This window comes from Populus trichocarpa, chromosome 5 (genome assembly GCF_000002775.5).
Source record: "Populus trichocarpa isolate Nisqually-1 chromosome 5, P.trichocarpa_v4.1, whole genome shotgun sequence".
Lineage (NCBI taxonomy): Eukaryota > Viridiplantae > Streptophyta > Magnoliopsida > Malpighiales > Salicaceae > Populus > Populus trichocarpa.
In genome coordinates this window covers 20977237-20997739 of record NC_037289.2, presented here as the reverse complement: position 1 = coordinate 20997739, position 20503 = coordinate 20977237, and the positions used below count along the sequence as shown (strand labels likewise).

Genomic DNA, 20503 nt, shown 5'->3' with positions numbered 1-20503 from the left:
TAGATAAAAAATTTCAATAAAAAAATGATAAGGAAAAAGCAAATAGCAATTATAAAAATAAGGACCAAAATTAATATAAAAATTAAATTTTAAGAGATGGAATTGAAAAATAAATATTCAAAACAAATTATATATAGCAATCAAAAGTTTGAGGATCAAATTTGATATAATTAGCAAATAATGACATTTCTAAATTTTTCACAACCTCCGGAAAGTGTTTTCCACCCAAAATTTCCAGGAAAACACTTTCCTGAAAACCAAGCCAAATTTTTCTTTGACTGGAAAGTGTTTTCCGTTGACCAACTTTTCTAATGGCAAACAAACACAGGAAAGTTTGGAAAGAAACCACTTTCCGGAAAACAAACACAGCCTTATTTTTCATTACACTACCAAACATCGGAAAATACTTTCCTGAAATTCACTTTCTAAAAGGAAACTACTTTCCAGCAAACAAACGGGACCTTAGTAATATTGCACACGCTACATTGCAGCTTATACAAACCATTTATCTCAATCTCATTATCTGGAACGCGGGTTTGGTTGGTTAACTCAAGATGGCTTGATCTTTATTGTACAAGTTACATGTTTATCATGCTAACTCTTGTTAACTTTGACCCCTTTTGTTTATTTCTTATCGAATCTCTTTTTTTATATATTAATTGGTTGAAAAATAAACTACATTATTTTTTCACTATTGGAAAAAAGGGTTTTTATCCCAAGTTATCATAGTCGTTTTTTATTTTTTAATCTTTATCCAATTATCCTTTAATTAATGTTGCCTATTTTTTTTATCATTTAATTAAATTAAAACCAATTTATTTAACCAATCAGAGCTATACCCTAAATTGTCAAGTGTTTTTTTTCTTTAAAACGCAGTTGCGGCACATAAACATTATTTTATATATATAAAAAAAAAACAGAACTATGGCGTAACACAAACCCACGTTTAGTAATAAAATATAATTAAAAAAATAAAAATAGTTAATGCGTGTGGAAGGAGCTTGCAATCTTCTAGCAGGGCGTGCAATGTCTCGTAGCAACCCAAAACCCCCTTTCTTCATGTCATTATGATCATCACAACGTCTTCTTCTTATTAGGGCAACGTGTGTCAGCGGTGATGAGGTGGCTTATCACGGGCGATGCTTTCTTCCTCCTTTTTTTCTCTATCATCCCCTCGCAATTCACAAGGGGCATTTAAATTTTCAGAGTTGTCCTCTTATTTATTGATCTTTTTACTTTTGTCCTTATTCTTTTGATTTTTAATTTTTTTTCTTGGTTTTTCTGTAACATTTTGATTTGTTTTAAATTTCATACTTCAATCACAATTTGTGATGTGTTGTTTTTCTCCAATTTGATCCTCACTTTTTTTTTTTCTAGATCTTTTTGTTAAATTGATTTTTCTTTCCAATCTCACCCTTCAAACAAAAATCTTTACTTGTCCTCTAATTATTTTTTATTTCAGCTTTCATCATTATTTTCTCAATTGTTATTTTTTGTTTTAAATCTTTTGTTATTTTTTTTTTCAGTTTTATCATTTAACATTTGATTGGTTAAGAATCGAGTTTTTATGATCTTTTTAGATATAGTGTTTTCAATTTAATGACTTAGATCGCGGGTTTAAAAAGTTAAGTTGACATTGTTTTTTTTACCTATTTTCTTTTCAGATTTCATCATTCATTTTATAAAAAATGAGATTTGTGATAATTTTTTTTGTTTTTTTTATCGAATTATTTTGATCTCGTGACCAAGGTTGTAGGTTTAATGGGTTAACACAGGTTGACTTGACTTTTATTACATGGTCTACAAGTTTGTCATGCTAACTCGTGTTGTTTTTTTTAATCTTTTTTTACCTAATTTTATCATATATATTTAATTAACTAGGATTGAGCTACATTATTTTTCTCTTTTTGAAAATTTTCTTTTCAGTTACAGTGATAATTTTTTTTTTCATTTAGTTTATTTATTGTTGTTGTCTATTTTTTATCATTTAATTAAAATAAACCAACTTATTTGACCTCATCAAATTTATGAACCAAGTTATATATTTTTCTTTTTTCTTTAAAATGTATTTACAGCACTAAAATATCATTTTTTTACACAAAAATAAAAATAATTTGGCCCCGGACACCGATATCTAATTTTTAAGCTATAACAACATTATAATAAAAATTATTTTTAAAATGTATTTCATTTAAAAATATATTAAAATAATATTTTTTTTTATTTTTAATATAAAAATATATATATATATCCTCAAATTTTTTGCCCACCCAACCATCTGATTTCGTTCCCCGATGAGACCACCACACACACACACACACACACACACACACACACACACACACACATATATATATATATATATATATATGATCGATTTGTTTTTATTTTTTATTTTTTGAAGTCTGCTCCATTTATTTATATATAAATAAATCTTTACTTGTCCTCTAATTATTTTTTATTTCAGCTTTCATCATTATTTTCTCAATTGTTATTTTTTGTTTTAAATCTTTTGTTATTTTTTTTTCAGTTTTATCATTTAACATTTGATTGGTTAAGAAGAGTTTTTATGATCTTTTTAGATATAGTGTTTTCAATTTAATAACTTAGATCGCGGGTTTAAAAAGTTAAGTTAACATTGTTTTTTTTTACCTATTTTCTTTTCAGATTTCATCATTCATTTTATAAAAAATGAGATTTGTGATAATTTTTTTTGTTTTTTTTATCGAATTATTTTGATCTCGTGACCAAGGTTGTAGGTTTAATGGGTTAACACAGGTTGACTTGACTTTTATTACATGGTCTACAAGTTTGTCATGCTAACTCGTGTTGTTTTTTTTTAATCTTTTTTTACCTAATTTTATCATATATATTTAATTAACTAGGATTGAGCTACATTATTTTTCTCTTTTTGAAAATTTTCTTTTCAGTTACAGTGATAATTTTTTTTTTCATTTAGTTTATTTATTGTTGTTGTCTATTTTTTATCATTTAATTAAAATAAACCAACTTATTTGACCTCATCAAATTTATGAACCAAGTTATATATTTTTTTTTTCTTTAAAATGTATTTACAGCGCTAAAATATCATTTTTTTACACAAAAATAAAAATAATTTGGCCCCGGACACCGATATCTAATTTTTAAGCTATAACAACATTATAATAAAAATTATTTTTAAAATGTATTTCATTTAAAAATATATTAAAATAATTTTTTTTATTTTTAATATAAAAATATATATATATATCCTCAAATTTTTTGCCCACCCAACCATCTGATTTCGTTCCCCGATGAGACCAACACACACACACACACATACATATATGATCGGTTTGTTTTTATTTTTTATTTTTTGAAGTCTGCTCTATTTATTTATATATAAATGTACACGGCAAACAATCTATCATCTTCTACATCTATTCTTCGTCTTCTGATGATCGAAAAGTTGAGTTTTATATCTTACAAACTTGTTTTAGCTTAAAAATATCCTAAAAATCTTAACAACTCTATTTTTATTCTTAAAATAGCCTCTAATAATTGAATGAATTTTCCATTAAAAAATGAAAACTGGAATTGAAAAATGGAAAACATTTTCTATCAATGAACACTTCCTGAAAGGTCTGAAGTGAAAAAAAAATAAAAAAATTCAGTGGGCAAAGTGACAACAGCAAAAATTGAAGAGATAAAAACAAAAAAGAGGAAAAAAAGGGGCTATGAACAGGGGAGTCAACAGAAAACTGTGAGAAGATAGGCAATGGGTGCAGAAGACTGCAAGAGGATAAACAGTGGGCGCTGAAAACTGTTTTAGTTGATTAGGTTATTTTATTCACCAATTATTGAAGTCCCTATTGTTTGCTGGCTTCGCAAACCACCATTGATCTGATCGTCAAACTGATCAATAACAACAACAAAATCAACAATGCTTCGAATATATGCACTTCGACTCCCTCTCTCCAATCTCTCATTATTCTCTTCACATTCCCAAAAACCCAGACTCAACAACAACTATCGCACAATGATGAATTACACAAAGGCAGCGTCGTCTCAGGCCTTCAAGAACAAGAAGCTCTTGTTTCGCCAGCTTTTCGAGAAGGATTCCTCTACTTACACCTATTTGTTGGCTGATGTTGCTCATCCTGAAAAACCTGCTCTGGTTAAGTAGACTCGGCCATTTACCCTCTCTTCCTCTTTTCTAATTATTTAAATTAAAATATTCAATTTTTTTTTTGTATTGAACTTGAACTAGAATTAAAATTTATTAATTTATTTATCGTGGTTCTCCTCCCTCTGCAGTTAATTGACCCAGTTGATAAGACAGTAGACAGGGACCTTTCCCTTGTAAAAGAGCTGGGGTTGAAGTTAATTTATGCTATAAACACCCATGTTCATGCTGATCATGTGACTGGAACTGGCTTGATTAAGGTCACAACACTCCTTTTACTCTGCATATATGAATTCATTTCATGTCATTGACTGCTATTTCCTTATTTTGCAGACTAAGGTTCCTTCTGTGAAATCTATTATTTCGAAAGCAAGCAAATCGAAAGCTGATCTTCTCATTGAAGCTGGCGATAAAATTCATTTTGGGGATCTTTTTCTAGAGGTAATAATGATTTTATTGCTTTTGATTTTGTTGTTCGTCCCAGGCGTTTAGAGCTAGGGTATTTTTTTAATTAATTAATTATTAGAATAACTGCAATGAAATGTACCCAACAATTTGTAATCTGGTTACAACTAACAATGAATTACTGGCTAGAGTTACCAAGTTTAGTTGTTATCTTAACCGCAACAACGGGACTCCATGGATAGTGCCTATACTTTCATTTTTTTTTCTTATTGAAATTTGAATGGATGTGGAGAGAAGCTATTTTCTTCATGTGAAGCCAGCTAGTCATTATTGCCTAAGTCAATAAATGTGGGCACCAATTCGGTGCCACTTGCAGCACCAATTGGTGCCACTTGCTTCTTGTCTTTTGCAAGACAAAGGCTGGATGCTTGCCTATAAATAGGCAATGCATCCGAGCCTTAAGCACACCAAGATAGAGAGCAAGAAGAGAGAGTAATCCCACAAAGAGAAGGTGAAGAGAGAGTAATCCCACAAAGTTGTGAAGAGAGAGTAATCTCTATCTTGGTGTGCTTAAGGCTCGGATGCATTGCCTATTTATAGGCAAGCATCCAACCTTTGTCTTGCAAAAGACAAGAAGCAAGTGGCACCAATTGGTGCTGCAAGTGGCACCGAATTGGTGCCCACATTTATTGACTTAGGCAATAATGCCTAACTGGCTTCACATTCAAGTCGTACCACCGGGGAAAATATTTCATTGAAGTCTATTCTTTATTTCTAAGCATATCCTTTTAGCGGTATCGTGCAAGATTGGTGGTGAAAGGATATGCACAGAAAGAAGGAATAAACTTCAATGAAATATTTTTCCCGGTGGTACGACTTGAATGTGAAACCAGCTAGGCATTATTGCCTAAGTCAATAAATGTGGGCACCAATTCGGTGCCACTTGCAGCACCAATTGGTGCCACTTGCTTCTTGTCTTTTGCAAGACAAAGGCTGGATGCTTGCCTATAAATAGGCAATGCATCCAAGCCTTAAGCACACCAAGATAGAGAGCAAGAAGAGAGAGTAATCCCACAAAGAGAAGGTGAAGAGAGAGTAATCCCACAAAGTTGTGAGAGAGTAAGTGAGGTGTTTTTTCCTAGTAATAGAGAGATTTCAGTTGTTCTTCTATTAGAAGAGAGAGGTTGTAATTCCCACATTACTTAGTAAAATCCTTCTATACTTGCCCGTGGTCATAGCCAAATTTGGGTGAACCATGTAAATTCTTGTGTCTCATTTCTCATTTTATCCTATCCCTTGCCTTTTATCTTGTCAGGTTTGCATGTCAGTTTCCTAACACTTCAAACACTAGAAGTATCAGACTTCAATCAAGCATAAAATTTGAATGAATTGAGGCATGAAGAGCGTGATTTATGAGGGAGAGAAGTGCCCTGCAGATTGAATGAAAAAAATAAATAACCATCTGATTTTGCTGCTAGTAGTAGAATCATCATGTACTTTTTTTCCAATTAAATTATTGGGATGGAAAATAATAATGCATTGTTTATTATTTTTTCACGCCTCATCCATCAATTTGTTTGTCTTTATCAACATGCATATCTATTCTTCTATATTTCTGTTTCGGCAGGTTCGAGCTACTCCGGGTCATACACTGGGTTGTGTCACATATGTTACTGGAGATGGGTCAGATCAGCCTCAACCAAGGATGGCTTTCACCGGAGATGCATTGCTAATTCGTGGATGTGGAAGAACTGATTTTCAGGTCTGGCATGTTTTATCTTTTTGAATGTAACTTGCTGGGAGTTTGAGGGCATTTTATGGAAATTATTAAGCAGCATTTTCAATCCCATTAATTTTACTTACAGGGTGGAAGTGCACATCAACTCTACCAGTCAGTACATTCACAGGCAAGGACATTAGATGAGGAATAACATATGATTTTCTATTTAAAAAAAGAGAGACAATCAGTAATATTTATTTAACCTTTGCCTCATTTTAATGGAACCAGATATTTTCATTGCCCAAGGAAACCTTGATATATCCTGCTCATGATTACCGGGGATTCACTGTATGGAGCCATCTCTTACCTTTTTTAGATTACTAGATCTGTCATGCAGATGCTTATGCTTAACCTTTGTGTGACGTCCAGGTCAGCACTGTTGGGGAGGAAATGCAATATAATCCCAGACTGACCAAAGATGAGGTGATTCTTTTGTTCCTTTGTGTCATGGCCCGGTCTGTTTAGATTGTATTTTCCTTGTGGAAGTCATTGTTCTTATCCAATTATTAGTTAGTAGGTTGCAACTTACTAGTATTTCATAGTAATATTTAGTCTTTAACATATCAAACAAAATTCAGATCATCATTTAATCTACTGATTTGCTATGAGAAGAGGCTGATTCTTAGTTTACTTGAATATTACCAGAGCCTGCCGAAATTTGAAATTTCCATATTTATTTATTTTTCCTTTGCATGCAGACCTCATGTCATTCTCTAAGTAATGCAATTCTTGCAATAACCTTTTTCTTCTTTCTGCAGGAAATGTTCAAGAGTATCATGGAAAGTAAGTAACTTCATCTATTTAATATTCTATTCAATACTGCTAGTTTTTCTACATCTTTTGAACATTGAATTTAAAGATAATTCATTGTTTACAGATCTGAATCTTCCATATCCAAAGATGATTGACATAGCTGTTCCTTCAAATATGGTCTGCGGGCTGCAAGATCTGTCTGTGAAGCCTGTTGATGCCTCGTCAAACTAGATATAATCAGGTGCAGTTTTCTTACAGTATTGTTGGATAAAGGAGTTAACTTTGTCTAGATTATAAATAAGTTATCTGCACTGATTGCTCTGGTGTGTTTTACTCCTGCACAATATCATATATATAAAAGGACAGAACACACCCTGAGATTTTATTAGGGATAAACTTTGGCTCCCTTATTACCCTTTTTTTTTAAACTTTTCCTTGTAGCTTTGCAACCTTCCGAATCCTTGACCACCAATTAAGAACACATAAGTTGGCTGTTGCAATGACTGCAACATCACCATCTGGTATTGATGTTATTAGAAAATGGACATGGATTCCATTACAAAACTTATATAAGTATCTTAAAAAATAAAAGAATGTGTTTGTTCAAATTAAAAGAATAGGTTGTCCATAAAAAGAAAAGGCATTAAATAAAACTAAGAAATGACCTATATTATGCATGGTCATAATTCCATTGCTAAATTCTGTAGTAGAATTGTGATTCAATCCCAGACGCCAATATAGGATGAGAGAAATATGTGGCTTCATTCGCAATGCTCACTGTGATTGCTCCAGTGCACCCAAATACTAGAACTGGGTATTCAACCTGATCATGGTCCCTTTTGTTCAAGCGGCAAATGGGTTCCTTGACATTTGTGTTAAGTCATTGAAATTGGATGCATGCCAGTCCTGTTGTATTCGCTAGTAACTCCCCATTGTTATTACTTTTTTTCCCCATTCATAAGGAGGTTAAGCCCTCGCCTTCCCCAATGCGAGCAGGATTTGAGCCCAAGTCACTTTATACCATGTCAATTGACTTTACTGGCGAAGCTGGGTAGCTGCCACCTGTTGTCATTTATATAAGTGTGGCTGTTTTAACATTCCTCAAAATTTCATATTGTGTCCCTCATAGTGATGAAGCTCAATGCATTTTGGAGATGGATGCTTGTTTTTGTACTTTGTAGAGGGATGAGATTGATGATCTTTATCTAATTGAAATGAACTGGGGACTCGATTGGGCTACCTAGTCTGAAATGAAAGAGAATTGATGTTGGTTGGTGGTTTTCTGGTGGGATTTTGAACAAGGACTTGGTGCCTACTCAGTTGTTGACTTGTAGAACTGGTTACTCCTCTTCTAGTGATTACTTATTCTCGTATATAAAACTTAAAGGAAAAAAGGCCTTAAGAAAAAAACTGCTCTCGGCAATTTTAGGTGTAATAGCTACTACATTTTTGAATGATAGCTGTAATCATTACTATTATGTGCAATTAATAGAAGTATTACCAATTACCAATTACTAAGTTTAGTATATTTATACAAACAATTAAAGCTAAATTCGGAAGAGATATGATTTAAATGTATTCTATGCTTCTATGACTCCAAAGTTATCTAGTCGAAAAGTAAACTTGCATAATTTTAATATTCAATTCTTGCAATAACCTTTTTCTTCTTTCTGCCGGAAATGTTCAAGAGCATCATGGAAAGGAAGTAACTTCATCTATTTTAATATTCTATTCGAATAACACTGCTAGTTTTTTTACATCTTTTGAAGATTGAGTTTAAAGATAATTCATTTTTTTACAGATCTGAATCTTCCATATCCAAAGATTATTGACATAGCTGTTCTTTCAAATACGGTCTGTGGGCTGCAAGATCTGTCTGTGAAGCCTGTTGATGCCTCGTCAACTAGATATAAGCAGGTGCAGTTTTCTTATAATATTGTTGGGTGAAGGGGTTAACTTTGTGTAGATTATAAATAAGTTATTCATAAAAAAAAAAAAGAAGTTATCTGCACTGATTGCTCTGGTGTATTTTACTCGTCCACAACATCATATATATAAAAGAAACGGAAAACACCCTGAGATTTTATTAGAGATAAACCTGGGGGGCTTTACCCTTTTTTCAAGATGCATGTTTTCCTTGTAGCTTTGTCTTTGACCACCAATTAAGAAAACATAAGCTGGTTGTTCTGTTACAATGAATGCAGCATCACCATCTGGTATTGATGTTATTAGAAAACGGATATGGATTACATTAGAAAACTTCTAAAAGCATCTTAAAAAATAAAAGAACGTGTTTGTTCTGTTGGGGAATTCCGGCTCCCCCATACGCGGACCGGGGGTGTACTGATAGTTGCTCAACGGAGGGTAAAGCATACTGACACAATATTTTACGTGGTTCGGCAAAACCGCCTACATCCACGGGAGAGAGTCCATATTATTTAGAGATAGAGAAAGGATACAATAAATACATGGAGGAGGATCACTCAACTCCCAGCTCACACACTCTGCTGCATATGGCAGCAGGGCTGCTGCCACTCCTCTTTCTCTTTTCTTCTCGTCACTTCACTCTCACAATTCTCTCTTAAAACACTCTCACATAATATGCCTCCTTTATAGGCATCAAGTGCTAAGCATCTCCAGCACATGGAGGGAACAATCAAGCCATAATACATGGCATGAATTATGCCGTAATTCATGCTTCCACTTGGCATTCCACTAAGCATAGTGGTGGGTGGGGCATTTGCCACAATAATGGCAATTTCCTAACAATCACCCCCTTTGCCATTTATGTGGGCAATTGTCCTTTTGCTTCTTCAGCACAAGCTTGCATTATGCACTCTTCCAAGCTTCCATTCTGAGAGCGTCTTCAACACAACATTCCCCTTCGAGCGTATCAACCATGCTCGGTCCGGAATGATTTTTCAAGCCTTACACCAAGGCTTACAACACCCCCTCAAACGGATATTCCAAGTGCGACAGTCATTATCTGAGTATCTCAATATGATCACGAGCTCACCACTCTTCCAAGAGTCTACTCATCCAGGAGTTGCGCCTGCCCTCTATTCCACCCTAGGAACCACGCCTTACTTCTCCGTGAGTCTCTCGCTCTTAGTCGTAAGAGTCCAGATAGCTCTCCACCTTTAACCATGGGGGCAGCCCATTAAAGGTTGATCCATATCTGTCTTCATACTCTGAGTATTACAATGCCATTACCGAGCTCACCACCTTGACAAGAGTCAACTCGTTCTCGGAACCTGCGCATGCCCTTCTGCTTCTTCATAGCAGCCGCGTCTTAATGCTCCACAAGTCACACACTTATTGTCCAAGGCAAATGTCTTCTAGCTCATTGATCTTTAGCATGGGGGCAATATCCATGAAAGTCAATCCTGCATTTGTCTCTATACTCATCATAGCCACTTCATTGGCTATCCATACACCTGTCCACTTGTATCTAGCCATCACATCGGCTTTGGGGTTGTTCTGAACTAGGCTCATATCGTGGCCCACACACCTTCTCCTTAGGTGTCTCCGCTCGTCGTCATGCGGCGGTCTGAAATGGGGCTCCTATCGCGGCCCTCACACCTTCTCTAAGGCGTCTTCGCCCGTTGTCATGGGGCGGTCTGATCTTGGGCTCATATCAAGGCCCTCACACCTTCTCTAAGGCGTCTTCGCCCATTGTCATGGGGCGGTCGCATCCTCCTTCAGCTGAGATGCTTTAAAGTGGCTCTAAAATTCTTTACCACCATGTGCACTATGGGAGAGATTACTGCCACTAACTACATAGAAAGAGAAAGTTGCGGTATACTCCTCGCAATCCTCCACCTCGATTTCTATGTTTGGAGCTTCGGTGCCTTTCTGCTTGACAGCTCCACCTACACCAGCTCTTTTTGGTGTCTTCGCCTTTCATCATAGGCGGTCGCCTTTTATCACAGGCGTTTGCACCCCCTCAATTAGGTGCCTCTGCAACAGCTCTCTTTCCATCCTTGCATGCATTGGAAAGGTCTTCGCCTGTTGTCTTCATTAAGAGCATAAGAGACTTCCTGTTGTACAATTTTTCACAGTCTCTGCTCTGAGCTTCATCTGGGAACACTTCTTCTCCTTGCACCTATTGTCTCATTATAGTACCTCCTACGGGTACTCATGCACAATCTCCGTGTGCCCTCGTGCAATTTCTGTTCTCCAGATTTCTCCCTATTCCTTGCTTATGTTTGACAGCAGCTCATCCTGTCACAACACCTGTCCAAGTCAAAATAGGGTGCCAATCTTTATCCCCTTGCTGTATTCCTCTTCCATTATCAGGGTCTTCATCAATTCTCCCCTCGAGAAATCACAGTCACTGAATCTAACCTCTTTGAAGAAATCACCTCTCCATCAGATCCTTGAACATACAGAACCCAACTGTTCCCTTGTGCCGTCGTCCTGCTAGTCTTCAACTGTTTCATTACAAACTGCTATATATACGAAAATAGTACCGTATGGATAATCCTTCCACTAAGCAAGTTCCCAGGAAAGATTGGAGGGGTCACACTGGTCCCGCTTAAAACCCAACCTCCTAGACAGAACTTCTTAGGCCATATCTATCCATCGTACTGTCTTTCCGTATATACAACCATTTGCTAGCTTTGTTGCGGCTTTCCTTTACAAGTGATCTGGAATATACTGGTTTAATACATGATTTCTCAACATCTAGCGAGACTACCAGTTCTTAGATTCGTCAAGATTGGTCTTCATCAATTTTCACTCTACACCTCTAATTGTCCACATGATCGGGTGTCCAGAGTGTCCCAATTTTACCTTCCCTCAAGGCAATTAAAATTCTCCCCACTTAGCAGTTCAACACATGTAATTGGGTAAACATGTGCACTTTCTTCTTCTTCATCTCCATCGACCACCATGATGACCTTCAGATGCCTCCTGATCGGGCAATCTCTTTTGTTAATTCACCACCGCCATTTTTGGTCTCAAATCTCAACGATCAGACCGTACCATTGCATCCGGAACGATCAAATTAGCTGGAAACAAGTCTGAAATCGTCCAAATCGCATTTCAGATGGCTAAGATTTGATCAAAACAATTCTGGCCTGATGAGCGGCCCAGATTCAATCTCAGATCCGGTTGCACGTAGACTCTGCTACACAGAATCGTTTCCCTCAGCTCGCGGCTCGGCTCCAACACGGCTCGGCTCAACTCGGCGCGGCTCAGCTCGCGGCTGGTGATGTGGCAGGTGGGTCCCACTGTGCTGACGTGTCTGCTGACTTGACGCTGACATGACATGCTGGCTGTGCATGCTGATGTCACGCTTACATCAGGCTGATGTCATCCCTGGTATGTCTACTGTGCATGCTGACATCACAATTATGTCATGCTGACGTCATCCTTATCCGGGTCATCCATGTGGGTCGGGTCAACTGGTATTTGGGTCGGGTCAGCCCATCCGGGCGAAGAAGACGCGTGGCACGCGTCTGCGCGCGTGGGCAGACGCCCTGCTGGAGCGTGATGGCGCGTGCGGCCATGTCCGACGTCCGATTTTGACGCCGTTTTCACCAGTGGCTTCGTCTCTTCCTCCTCTACGCAGTGGTATGGTCAAAACACAATTTTGACAACTTTCATTTTTGAGCAAAAATCAAACACCCCTTTAAACCATGAGCTCTGATACCAATTGTTGGGGAATTCCGGCTCCCCCATGCGCGGACCGGGGGTGTACTGATAGTTGCTCAACGGAGGGTAAAGCACACTGACACAATATTTTACGTGGTTCGGCAAAACCGCCTACATCCACGGGAGAGAGTCCATATTATTTAGAGATAGAGAAAGGATACAATAAATACATGGAGGAGGATCACTCAACTCCCAGCTCACACACTCTGCTGCATATGGCAGCAGGGCTGCTGCCCATGGCAGCAGCTCCTCTTTCTCTCCTTCTCGTCACTTCACTCTCACAATTCTCTCTTAAAACACTCTCACATAATATGCCTCCTTTATAGGCATCAAGTGCTAAGCATCTCCAGCACATGGAGGGAACAATCAAGCCATAATACATGGCATGAATTATGCCGTAATTCATGCTTCCACTTGGCATTCCACTAAGCATAGTGGTGGGTGGGGCATTTGCCACAATAATGGCAATTTCCTAACATGTTCAACCTGATTGCATCCTTTTGTTCAAGCAGCATATGGGTTCATCGACATTTGCGTTAATGTTTTTGAAATTGGACGCGTGCATGTCCTGTTGTATTTGTTACTAATTCCCCTTTGTTATTTACTTCTTTGTTTCCCGTTCACAAGGAGGTCTATTAATATTGGGCTCCAAAATAGGGGTAGCACTTGTTAGGAAATTGCCATTATTGTGGCAAATGCCCCACCCACCATTATGCTTAGTGGAATGCCAAGTGGAAGCATGAATTACGACATAATTCATGCCATGTATTATGGCTTGATTGTTCCCTCCATGTGCTGGAGATGCTTAGCACTTGATGCCTATAAAGGAGGCATATTATGTGAGAGTGTTTGGTGAGAGAAGAGAGTGTGTGAGAACGTGAAGAGAAGAAGAGAAAGAGGAGTTGCTGCCATGGGCAGCAGGGTGTGTGAGCTGGGAGTTGAGTGATCCTCCTCCATGTATTTATTGTATCCTTTCTCTATCTCTAAATAATATGGACTCTCTCCCGTGGATGTAGGCGATTTGCCGAACCACGTAAAATATTGTGTCAGTGTGCTTTACCCTCCTATGAGCAACTATCAGTACACCCCCGGTCCGCGCATGGGGGTGACGGAATTCCCCAACAATTGGTATCAGAGCACATGGTTTAAAGGGGTGTTTGATTTTTGCTCAAAAATAAAAGTTCTCAAAATGGTGTTTTGACCATACCACTATGTAGAGGAGGCCGAGACGAAGCCACTGGTGAAAACGGCGTCAAAATCGGACTTCGGACATGACCGCACTCTCCATCACTCTCCGGCAGGGCGTCTGCCCACGCGCGCAGACGCGCCCCACGCGTCTTCTTCGCCCGGATGGGCTGATCCGACCCGAATACCAGTTGACCCGACCCACATGGCTGACCCGGATATGAATGACGTCAGCATGACATAATTGTGATGTCAGCATGCACAGTAGGCATGCCAGTGATGACATTAGCCTGATGTAAGTGTGATGTCAGCATGCACAGTAGGCATGCCATGTCAGCAGCCACAACATCGACCAGTCAGCAGACACGTCAGCAACGTGGGACCCACCTGCCACATCATCAGCCGAGAGCCGAGCCGAGTTGAGCCGAGTCGTTTTGAAGCCGAGCCGAGCCTCGAGCCGAGGGATAAGATTCTGTGCAGTAGAGTCTACGTGCAACCGGATCTAAGATTGAATCTGGGCCGCTCATCAGGCTAGAATTGTTTTGATCAAATCTTAGCCGTCTGAAATGCGATTTGGACGATTTCAGACTTGTTTCCAGCTAATTTGATCGTTCTGGATGCAATGGTACGGTCGGATCGTTGAGATTTGAGACCAAAAATGGCGGTGGTGAATTAACAAAAGAGATTGCCCGATCAGGAGGCATCTGAAGGTCATCATGGTGGTCGATGGAGATGAAGAAGAAGAAGGTGCACATGTTTACCCAATTACATGTGTTGAACTGCTAAGTGGGGAGAATTTTAATTGCCTTGAGGGAAGGTAAAATTGGGACACTCTGGACACCCGATCATGTGGACAATTAGAGGTGTAGAGTGAAAATTGATGAAGACCAATCTTGACGAATCTAAGAACTGGTAGTCTCGCTAGATGTTGAGAAATCATGTATTAAACCAGTATATTCCAGATCACTTGTAAAGAAAAGCCGCAACAAAGCTAGCAAATGGTTGTATATACGGAAAGACAGTACGATGGATAGATATGGCCTAAGAAGTTCTGTCTAGGAGGTTGGGTTTTAAGCGGGACCAGTGTGACCCCTCCAATCTTTCCTGGGAACTTGCTTAGTGGAAGGATTATCCATACGGTACTATTTTCGTATATATAGCAGTTTGTAATGAAACAGTTGAAGACTAGCAGGATGGCGGATTGAGGTGGAGGATTGCGAGTATACCGCAACTTTCTTTCTATATAGTCAGTGGCAGTAATCTCTCCCATAAGTGCACATGGTGGTAGAGACTTTTGGAGCCACTTTGAAGCATCTCGGCTGAAGGAGGATGCGGCCACCTATGAAAGGTGAAGACACCTTGGATGAAAGGTGTGTGAGGGCCGTGATAGAAGCCCCAGTTCAGACCGCCCCATGACAACGGGCGAAGACACCTTAGAGAAGGTGTGAGGGCCTTGATATGAGCCCCAGATCAGACTGCCCTATGACAACGGGCGAAGACACCTAAGGAGAAGGTGTGTGGGCCACGATATGAGCCCAGTTCAGAACAACCCCAAAGCCGATGTGATGGCTAGATATAAGTGGACAGGTGTGTGGATAGCCAATGAAGTGGCTATGATGAGTATGAAGACAAATGCAGGATTGACTTTCATGGATATTGCCCCCATGCTAAAGATCAATGAGCTGAAAGACATTTGCCTTGGACAATAAGTGTGTGACTTGTGGAGCATTAAGACGCGGCTGCTATGAAGAAGCAGAAGGGCATGCGCAGGTTCCGAGAACGAGTTGACTCTTGTCAAGGTGGTGAGCTCGGTAATGACATTGTAATACTCAGAGTATGAAGACAGATATGGATCAACCTTTAATGGGCTGCCCCCATGGTTAAAGGTGGAGAGCTACCTGGACTCTTACGACTAAGAGCGAGAGACTCACGGAGAAGTAAGGCGTGGTTCCTAGGGTGGAATAGAGGGCAGGCGCAACTCCTGGATGAGTAGACTCTTGGAAGAGTGGTGAGCTCGTGATCATATTGAGATACTCAGATAATGACTGTCGCACTTGGAATATCCGTTTGAGGGGGTGGTGAGAGAAGAGAGTGTGTGAGAACGTGAAGAGAAGAAGAGAAAGAGGAGCTGCTGCCATGGGCAGCAGCCCTGCTGCCATATGCAGCAGGGTGTGTGAGCTGGGAGTTGAGTGATCCTCCTCCATGTATTTATTGTATCCTTTCTCTATCTCTAAATAATATGGACTCTCTCCCGTGGATGTAGGCGATTTGCCGAACCACGTAAAATATTGTGTCAGTGTGTTTAAGCCTCCGATGAGCAACTATCAGTACACCCCCGGTCCGCGCATGGGGGTGACGGAATTCCCCAACAGCACTACCCTTCCTAATGCGAGCAGTATGGCGGGAATTATTATTTTTTTGAAGCCTAATAGAAAAGAAAAGTAAAGCTAAAAAAAAAAGAGAAGAAAAGGCTAAGAAAAGAAGAGTGGGGTTAGAAAAATTTGTAAATTTATAAATTTTATTCAATTTATATATAAAAAAATTGTTTAATATCTAGTAAAATATTATATAAACACTAAAATCCTAGCTGAAATAAATAATTGGGTTCGAATCTAAATAAAGTCTAACAAATAAATCTAAATAAAATTCAATAACACAATGGTTGATATATTATTCGTCATTATAGACCATATGGACATGTGAACTATGTTTCAAGTTTAGTATCCTCATTAACTCTCCACATATTAGAAGAACTTGGCCTCATCAAGTATAGTTCAAGATGACTTTGATAACACTTTCAAAGATGAGGATCAAGTTGTTATGATGTCTCTTTGGTATTACTAGTATAGTATGAATCTGGTCACCTAGCTTATACATTGTGATTCGTTGAACTTCACCATTCCTGGCAAAAATTACTTGTGCATCCAAAATAGCATGTTTTTTTGTATTACAAAGGAGAGGCTCGAACACGAGACCTTTTAAGGGGGCTACTGCCAGTTGAGCTATATGCTCATTAGCAAAGTAGCATTAATATGTTTTTTTTGTGCCAATAAAAAGGATAATGAGGTTGAGATATCAAAATGAGCATTAATGATAGGTTGTGTTAAATATACAATGAGGTTCTTCATGTTAAAAGTACAACTAATATCAAAGTTTAATGGTATAACTATTTGATTCAATCATTTGCAATATTTTGGATGACCAACACTACTCACTTGCAATTTATAACTAGTTTTCAAGGACACCGTTCATGTCTAATCTGTATTATGAAATAATCTCCAACATTAAGTACACAATGATACTTGTGTAAATTATCTTGAAATTTATATTGTTCATTACTTACTTGAATTTGTTCATTGATCTCAACATGTAAATTATGAACTCTACATACAAAAGACTCAGCTTAATCAAACATCCTAGCATGAGGAGACATGAGAAAAAGATCTATAAGTTTTTTAGGCTTATTATGAACACTATATGACTGAAGGCATGGAATAAGACAAACATTATTCAAAAATCCGAGTAAATATGGTTTGGATACAACCTAATAAATTAGAATTATTTTCATCTTCCTCATCACATGTATGGGGTGGTAAAGGATTAGAGAGCTCAACATGTCGCTTAAAATCTATTACATTCTGATTGTCAAACATATGACATAAGGTATTAGGGAGCTCAAGTGGACAAGTATCTAGAATATCTTCTAACATTATGTTTACCTCTTCAGACAGTTTCACTAGAGAGTCTCATAAAATTTCATCTGCTACTAAAACGAACTTAATATATTCTGCATTAACCTTTTTTTTCAGACTCATTAGGACTTGTTGTGTTAAGTTTCTTTTCTTGTATATCCTCTTCATCTATGTTACTAAAGTCCTCAAGATTAAGTTCATACACTTGCACACAATAGTTTTTCTTTTCACTTATCTACATCCTTATGTTCTTGGGTGACTAAGGGTTTAGAAGAACAATTGACAAAGATATGATCGAAACCTTGACATTTAGCGCACTAAATCTTTGAACTCGTCTTAGACATTTCATTGATGACTTGTTTGCCTTTATTTTTTTTTATAAATTTAGGCACTACTATGATTAGATCCATGGGGTGAAGCACTTAACAAAGACCCATTAATACAGGGATCCTGATGTTTTGTCCATTGACTTTTTATAAACAACTCATAATCTTGCACTACAGTATAAGCTTAGCCAAGATTGAAAACACCTACAAGCACGATCTTTTTCCTAAAATCACCATCCAAACTTGTACAAAACCTATGTAAAATCATGACTTCATTCTCTTTTATGGCACGTCTCATCGATCATGGAATCATTAACTTGTGCTATATACTCATTGACAAACCTTTTTCTATTGCCTAAGATTATTTCATTGGTCTAAAAGCTTTTTTTTATAAAATTGATGTAGGTGTTTTTCCTGTAATTTTTGTTTCATATTATTCCAATAAGTGATAAGAGGTTTACCTCTCCTCTATGGATAATCCTCAACATATTCTGAATAAAGTTAAGCTCTTCCAATGAGCTTTATCTTGGCAAACCTAACTTTTCTATCATCAAACAAGTTGTAACAATAAAATTTTTTATCTATATCACTAATCCACCTATTAAAAATTCAAGGCTAATGACGACCATCAAAAGTGGGGGCCTCTATTTTATTAGGGCTTATGACTTGTTCATTAAGGTCATAGTCTCTAGAGTAACCTAGATGGTATTCATACCGGTGACGCTCAAGGTGAACTTGTTTATAGTGGTTATTGCTGTAATTTTTACTGGTCTTTGAGTACTTTATTCAAAAACTCTCTATGGATTTAATTTTTTAGACATGTTGGTCATCTTGGTTTGCGTAAGCTTTAATTCCCCTTGAATGACCCTAATGGTATAACTAATCACTAATGGTCGGGTCTATGGTAAATGTATACTTAATGTTAGATACTAGATGACCATTACGCAAATTTATGTAATACTAACTTAAGGATGAAATTAAGATCATAAATTGCTTGATAATGACAATAAACTACTTGGATCGATGTTGTTGATGCAGGTAGAACTAACTTTTGATACTTGCATTTTTTTTCCCACTTTTCTCTTCATTTTTTTTCTATTGTCACTTTTCACTTTTTTTCAACTTTTTTCAATAATAAAGAAAAGAAATTACAACTAAAAATAAATAAATGAATAAATAAAAAAAATGAATTTTGCTGAGACGCGAGGTAGTGAGGGACTGTGGTGTTGGCCTTCTTTTTGTCACAACTTTCTGGCTTTCATTTGAAACGCCCAATTGATTAATTTTTGAAGAATTTGAATCTCCCTTGATTTTCCATCTTCTAGTACTGTCAATAATGCAGACTGTAAAAGAAAAATTACTGTACAATCACTCGTGTATAACTTCCTACCTAAAGATGACTCCACCTCCATTGTGCTGGGTCTCTTCGATCAACGGCAATGAAGAAAGATTGGTGTTCATGGCAAGTGCTCACATCAAACCATGAAACAGGCGTCAACACAGGTCATCTTCTGTCAAGTCACATCCACCACCAAACAAGCAATCCTGGACTCCCGCCCACAATACATTCCACGGGCAATAAAAACCCGAGTTTCATAAATGCAAATGTTGAAATCGTCAAAACAAGCCGGTGCAAGCTCTGACTTGTTGATGCGGGCTGTTAATGCACTGTTGTGCTGGCCGTGGTGGCTGAAGTGGTGTTGGATCTTTGATGTGGGGGCTGATGGGTGTGGCCTTTGTTGATCTTGATGCACTGCATGTTCTTCTTCTTCTTTTCAGATTATGTGCCGATGATGTGTCAGTTTGGAAACGCGGTATAAATTTTAAATATTTTTTAATTAATTTTTTTATGTTTTTAGATTGTTTTGATGTGCTGATCTAAAAAATAATTTTTAAAAAATATTATTTTGATACATTTTTAAGTAAAAAACATTTTGAACCGCAATCGCTATCATAATCTCAAACAAGCCGAAAACTTTTATATATCCGAGGTTTATTTTATGATCTATTTTGAATTTTAAAAATTTGAGTTAATCTATCTATTATTTATGCTCGGTATCTAAGTTGAGGTGAGAAAAAAAAATTGAAACCTAATAAAAAATAAAAAATAAACTAAAAGAAAGAAAAAACCAAAAAAAAAAGAAAAGATGAAGTGTTGGAAAAGCCTACAACTTTATAAATTTTATTCAATTCATAAAAAATATTATCTAACATTTATAAAATTAACATATAAATACTAAAATATTAAATACAACATAAAATTTATAATCAACTAAATAAAATATTCAACAATAATTAAATTAAATAAATAAACCTAAATAAAATTCAATAAAACAAAAATTAAATTATTCTCTGTCGTCATAATCATACAATTTCTGGTATGAAGTCCCATCACAAGTCACTCGATACCATGTCAAGTTACAGGCTAGCTGCCACGTGGTGTCATTTAAGTAAGCGTGGCTGAGTTAAGATTGGTCAAAGTTTCATACTGCCCCTCGTCGTGATGAACTTCAATGTTATTATTCTCTAGCTATTGAAG

General features: G+C 37.3%; 1 protein-coding gene across 6 annotated transcripts; it reads left to right on the top strand.

The window, feature by feature from the left end:
- Positions 1-3705: 3705 nt before the first annotated feature.
- LOC7464654 (persulfide dioxygenase ETHE1 homolog, mitochondrial) lies at positions 3706-19833 on the top strand. Of its 6 annotated transcripts, XR_008059307.1 has the most exons (11): positions 3711-4156; positions 4297-4425; positions 4499-4606; positions 6198-6332; positions 6436-6477; positions 6579-6638; positions 6720-6773; positions 7109-7133; positions 7228-7344; positions 9021-9099; positions 17099-19833. XR_008059307.1 is itself a non-coding variant. In XM_052453197.1 (10 exons), the coding sequence occupies exons 1-9, from the start codon at positions 3923-3925 to the stop codon at positions 9048-9050; spliced, it is 933 nt and encodes a 310-aa protein (XP_052309157.1). In that variant the 5' UTR covers positions 3706-3922; the 3' UTR covers positions 9051-9099; positions 17099-19833. The 6 variants fall into 6 exon arrangements, 5 of the variants coding, with proteins under 5 accessions (XP_052309157.1, XP_052309158.1, XP_024457951.1 ...); XM_052453197.1 differs by lacking the exon at positions 7228-7344 and having other exon boundaries at positions 3706-4156; positions 8905-9099; XM_052453198.1 differs by lacking the exon at positions 17099-19833 and having other exon boundaries at positions 9021-9226.
- Positions 19834-20503: the final 670 nt, after the last annotated feature.

Coding starts and splice junctions, on each gene's coding strand:
- LOC7464654 (XM_052453197.1), top strand. CDS start 3,923: ATGCTTCGAATATATGCACTTCGACTCCCTCTCTCCAATCTCTCATTA. Junction 6,333..6,435: donor GTGGAAGAACTGATTTTCAG/GTCTGGCATGTT, acceptor TTTTACTTACAG/GGTGGAAGTGCACATCAACT. Junction 6,639..6,719: donor ATGATTACCGGGGATTCACT/GTATGGAGCCAT, acceptor TGTGACGTCCAG/GTCAGCACTGTTGGGGAGGA.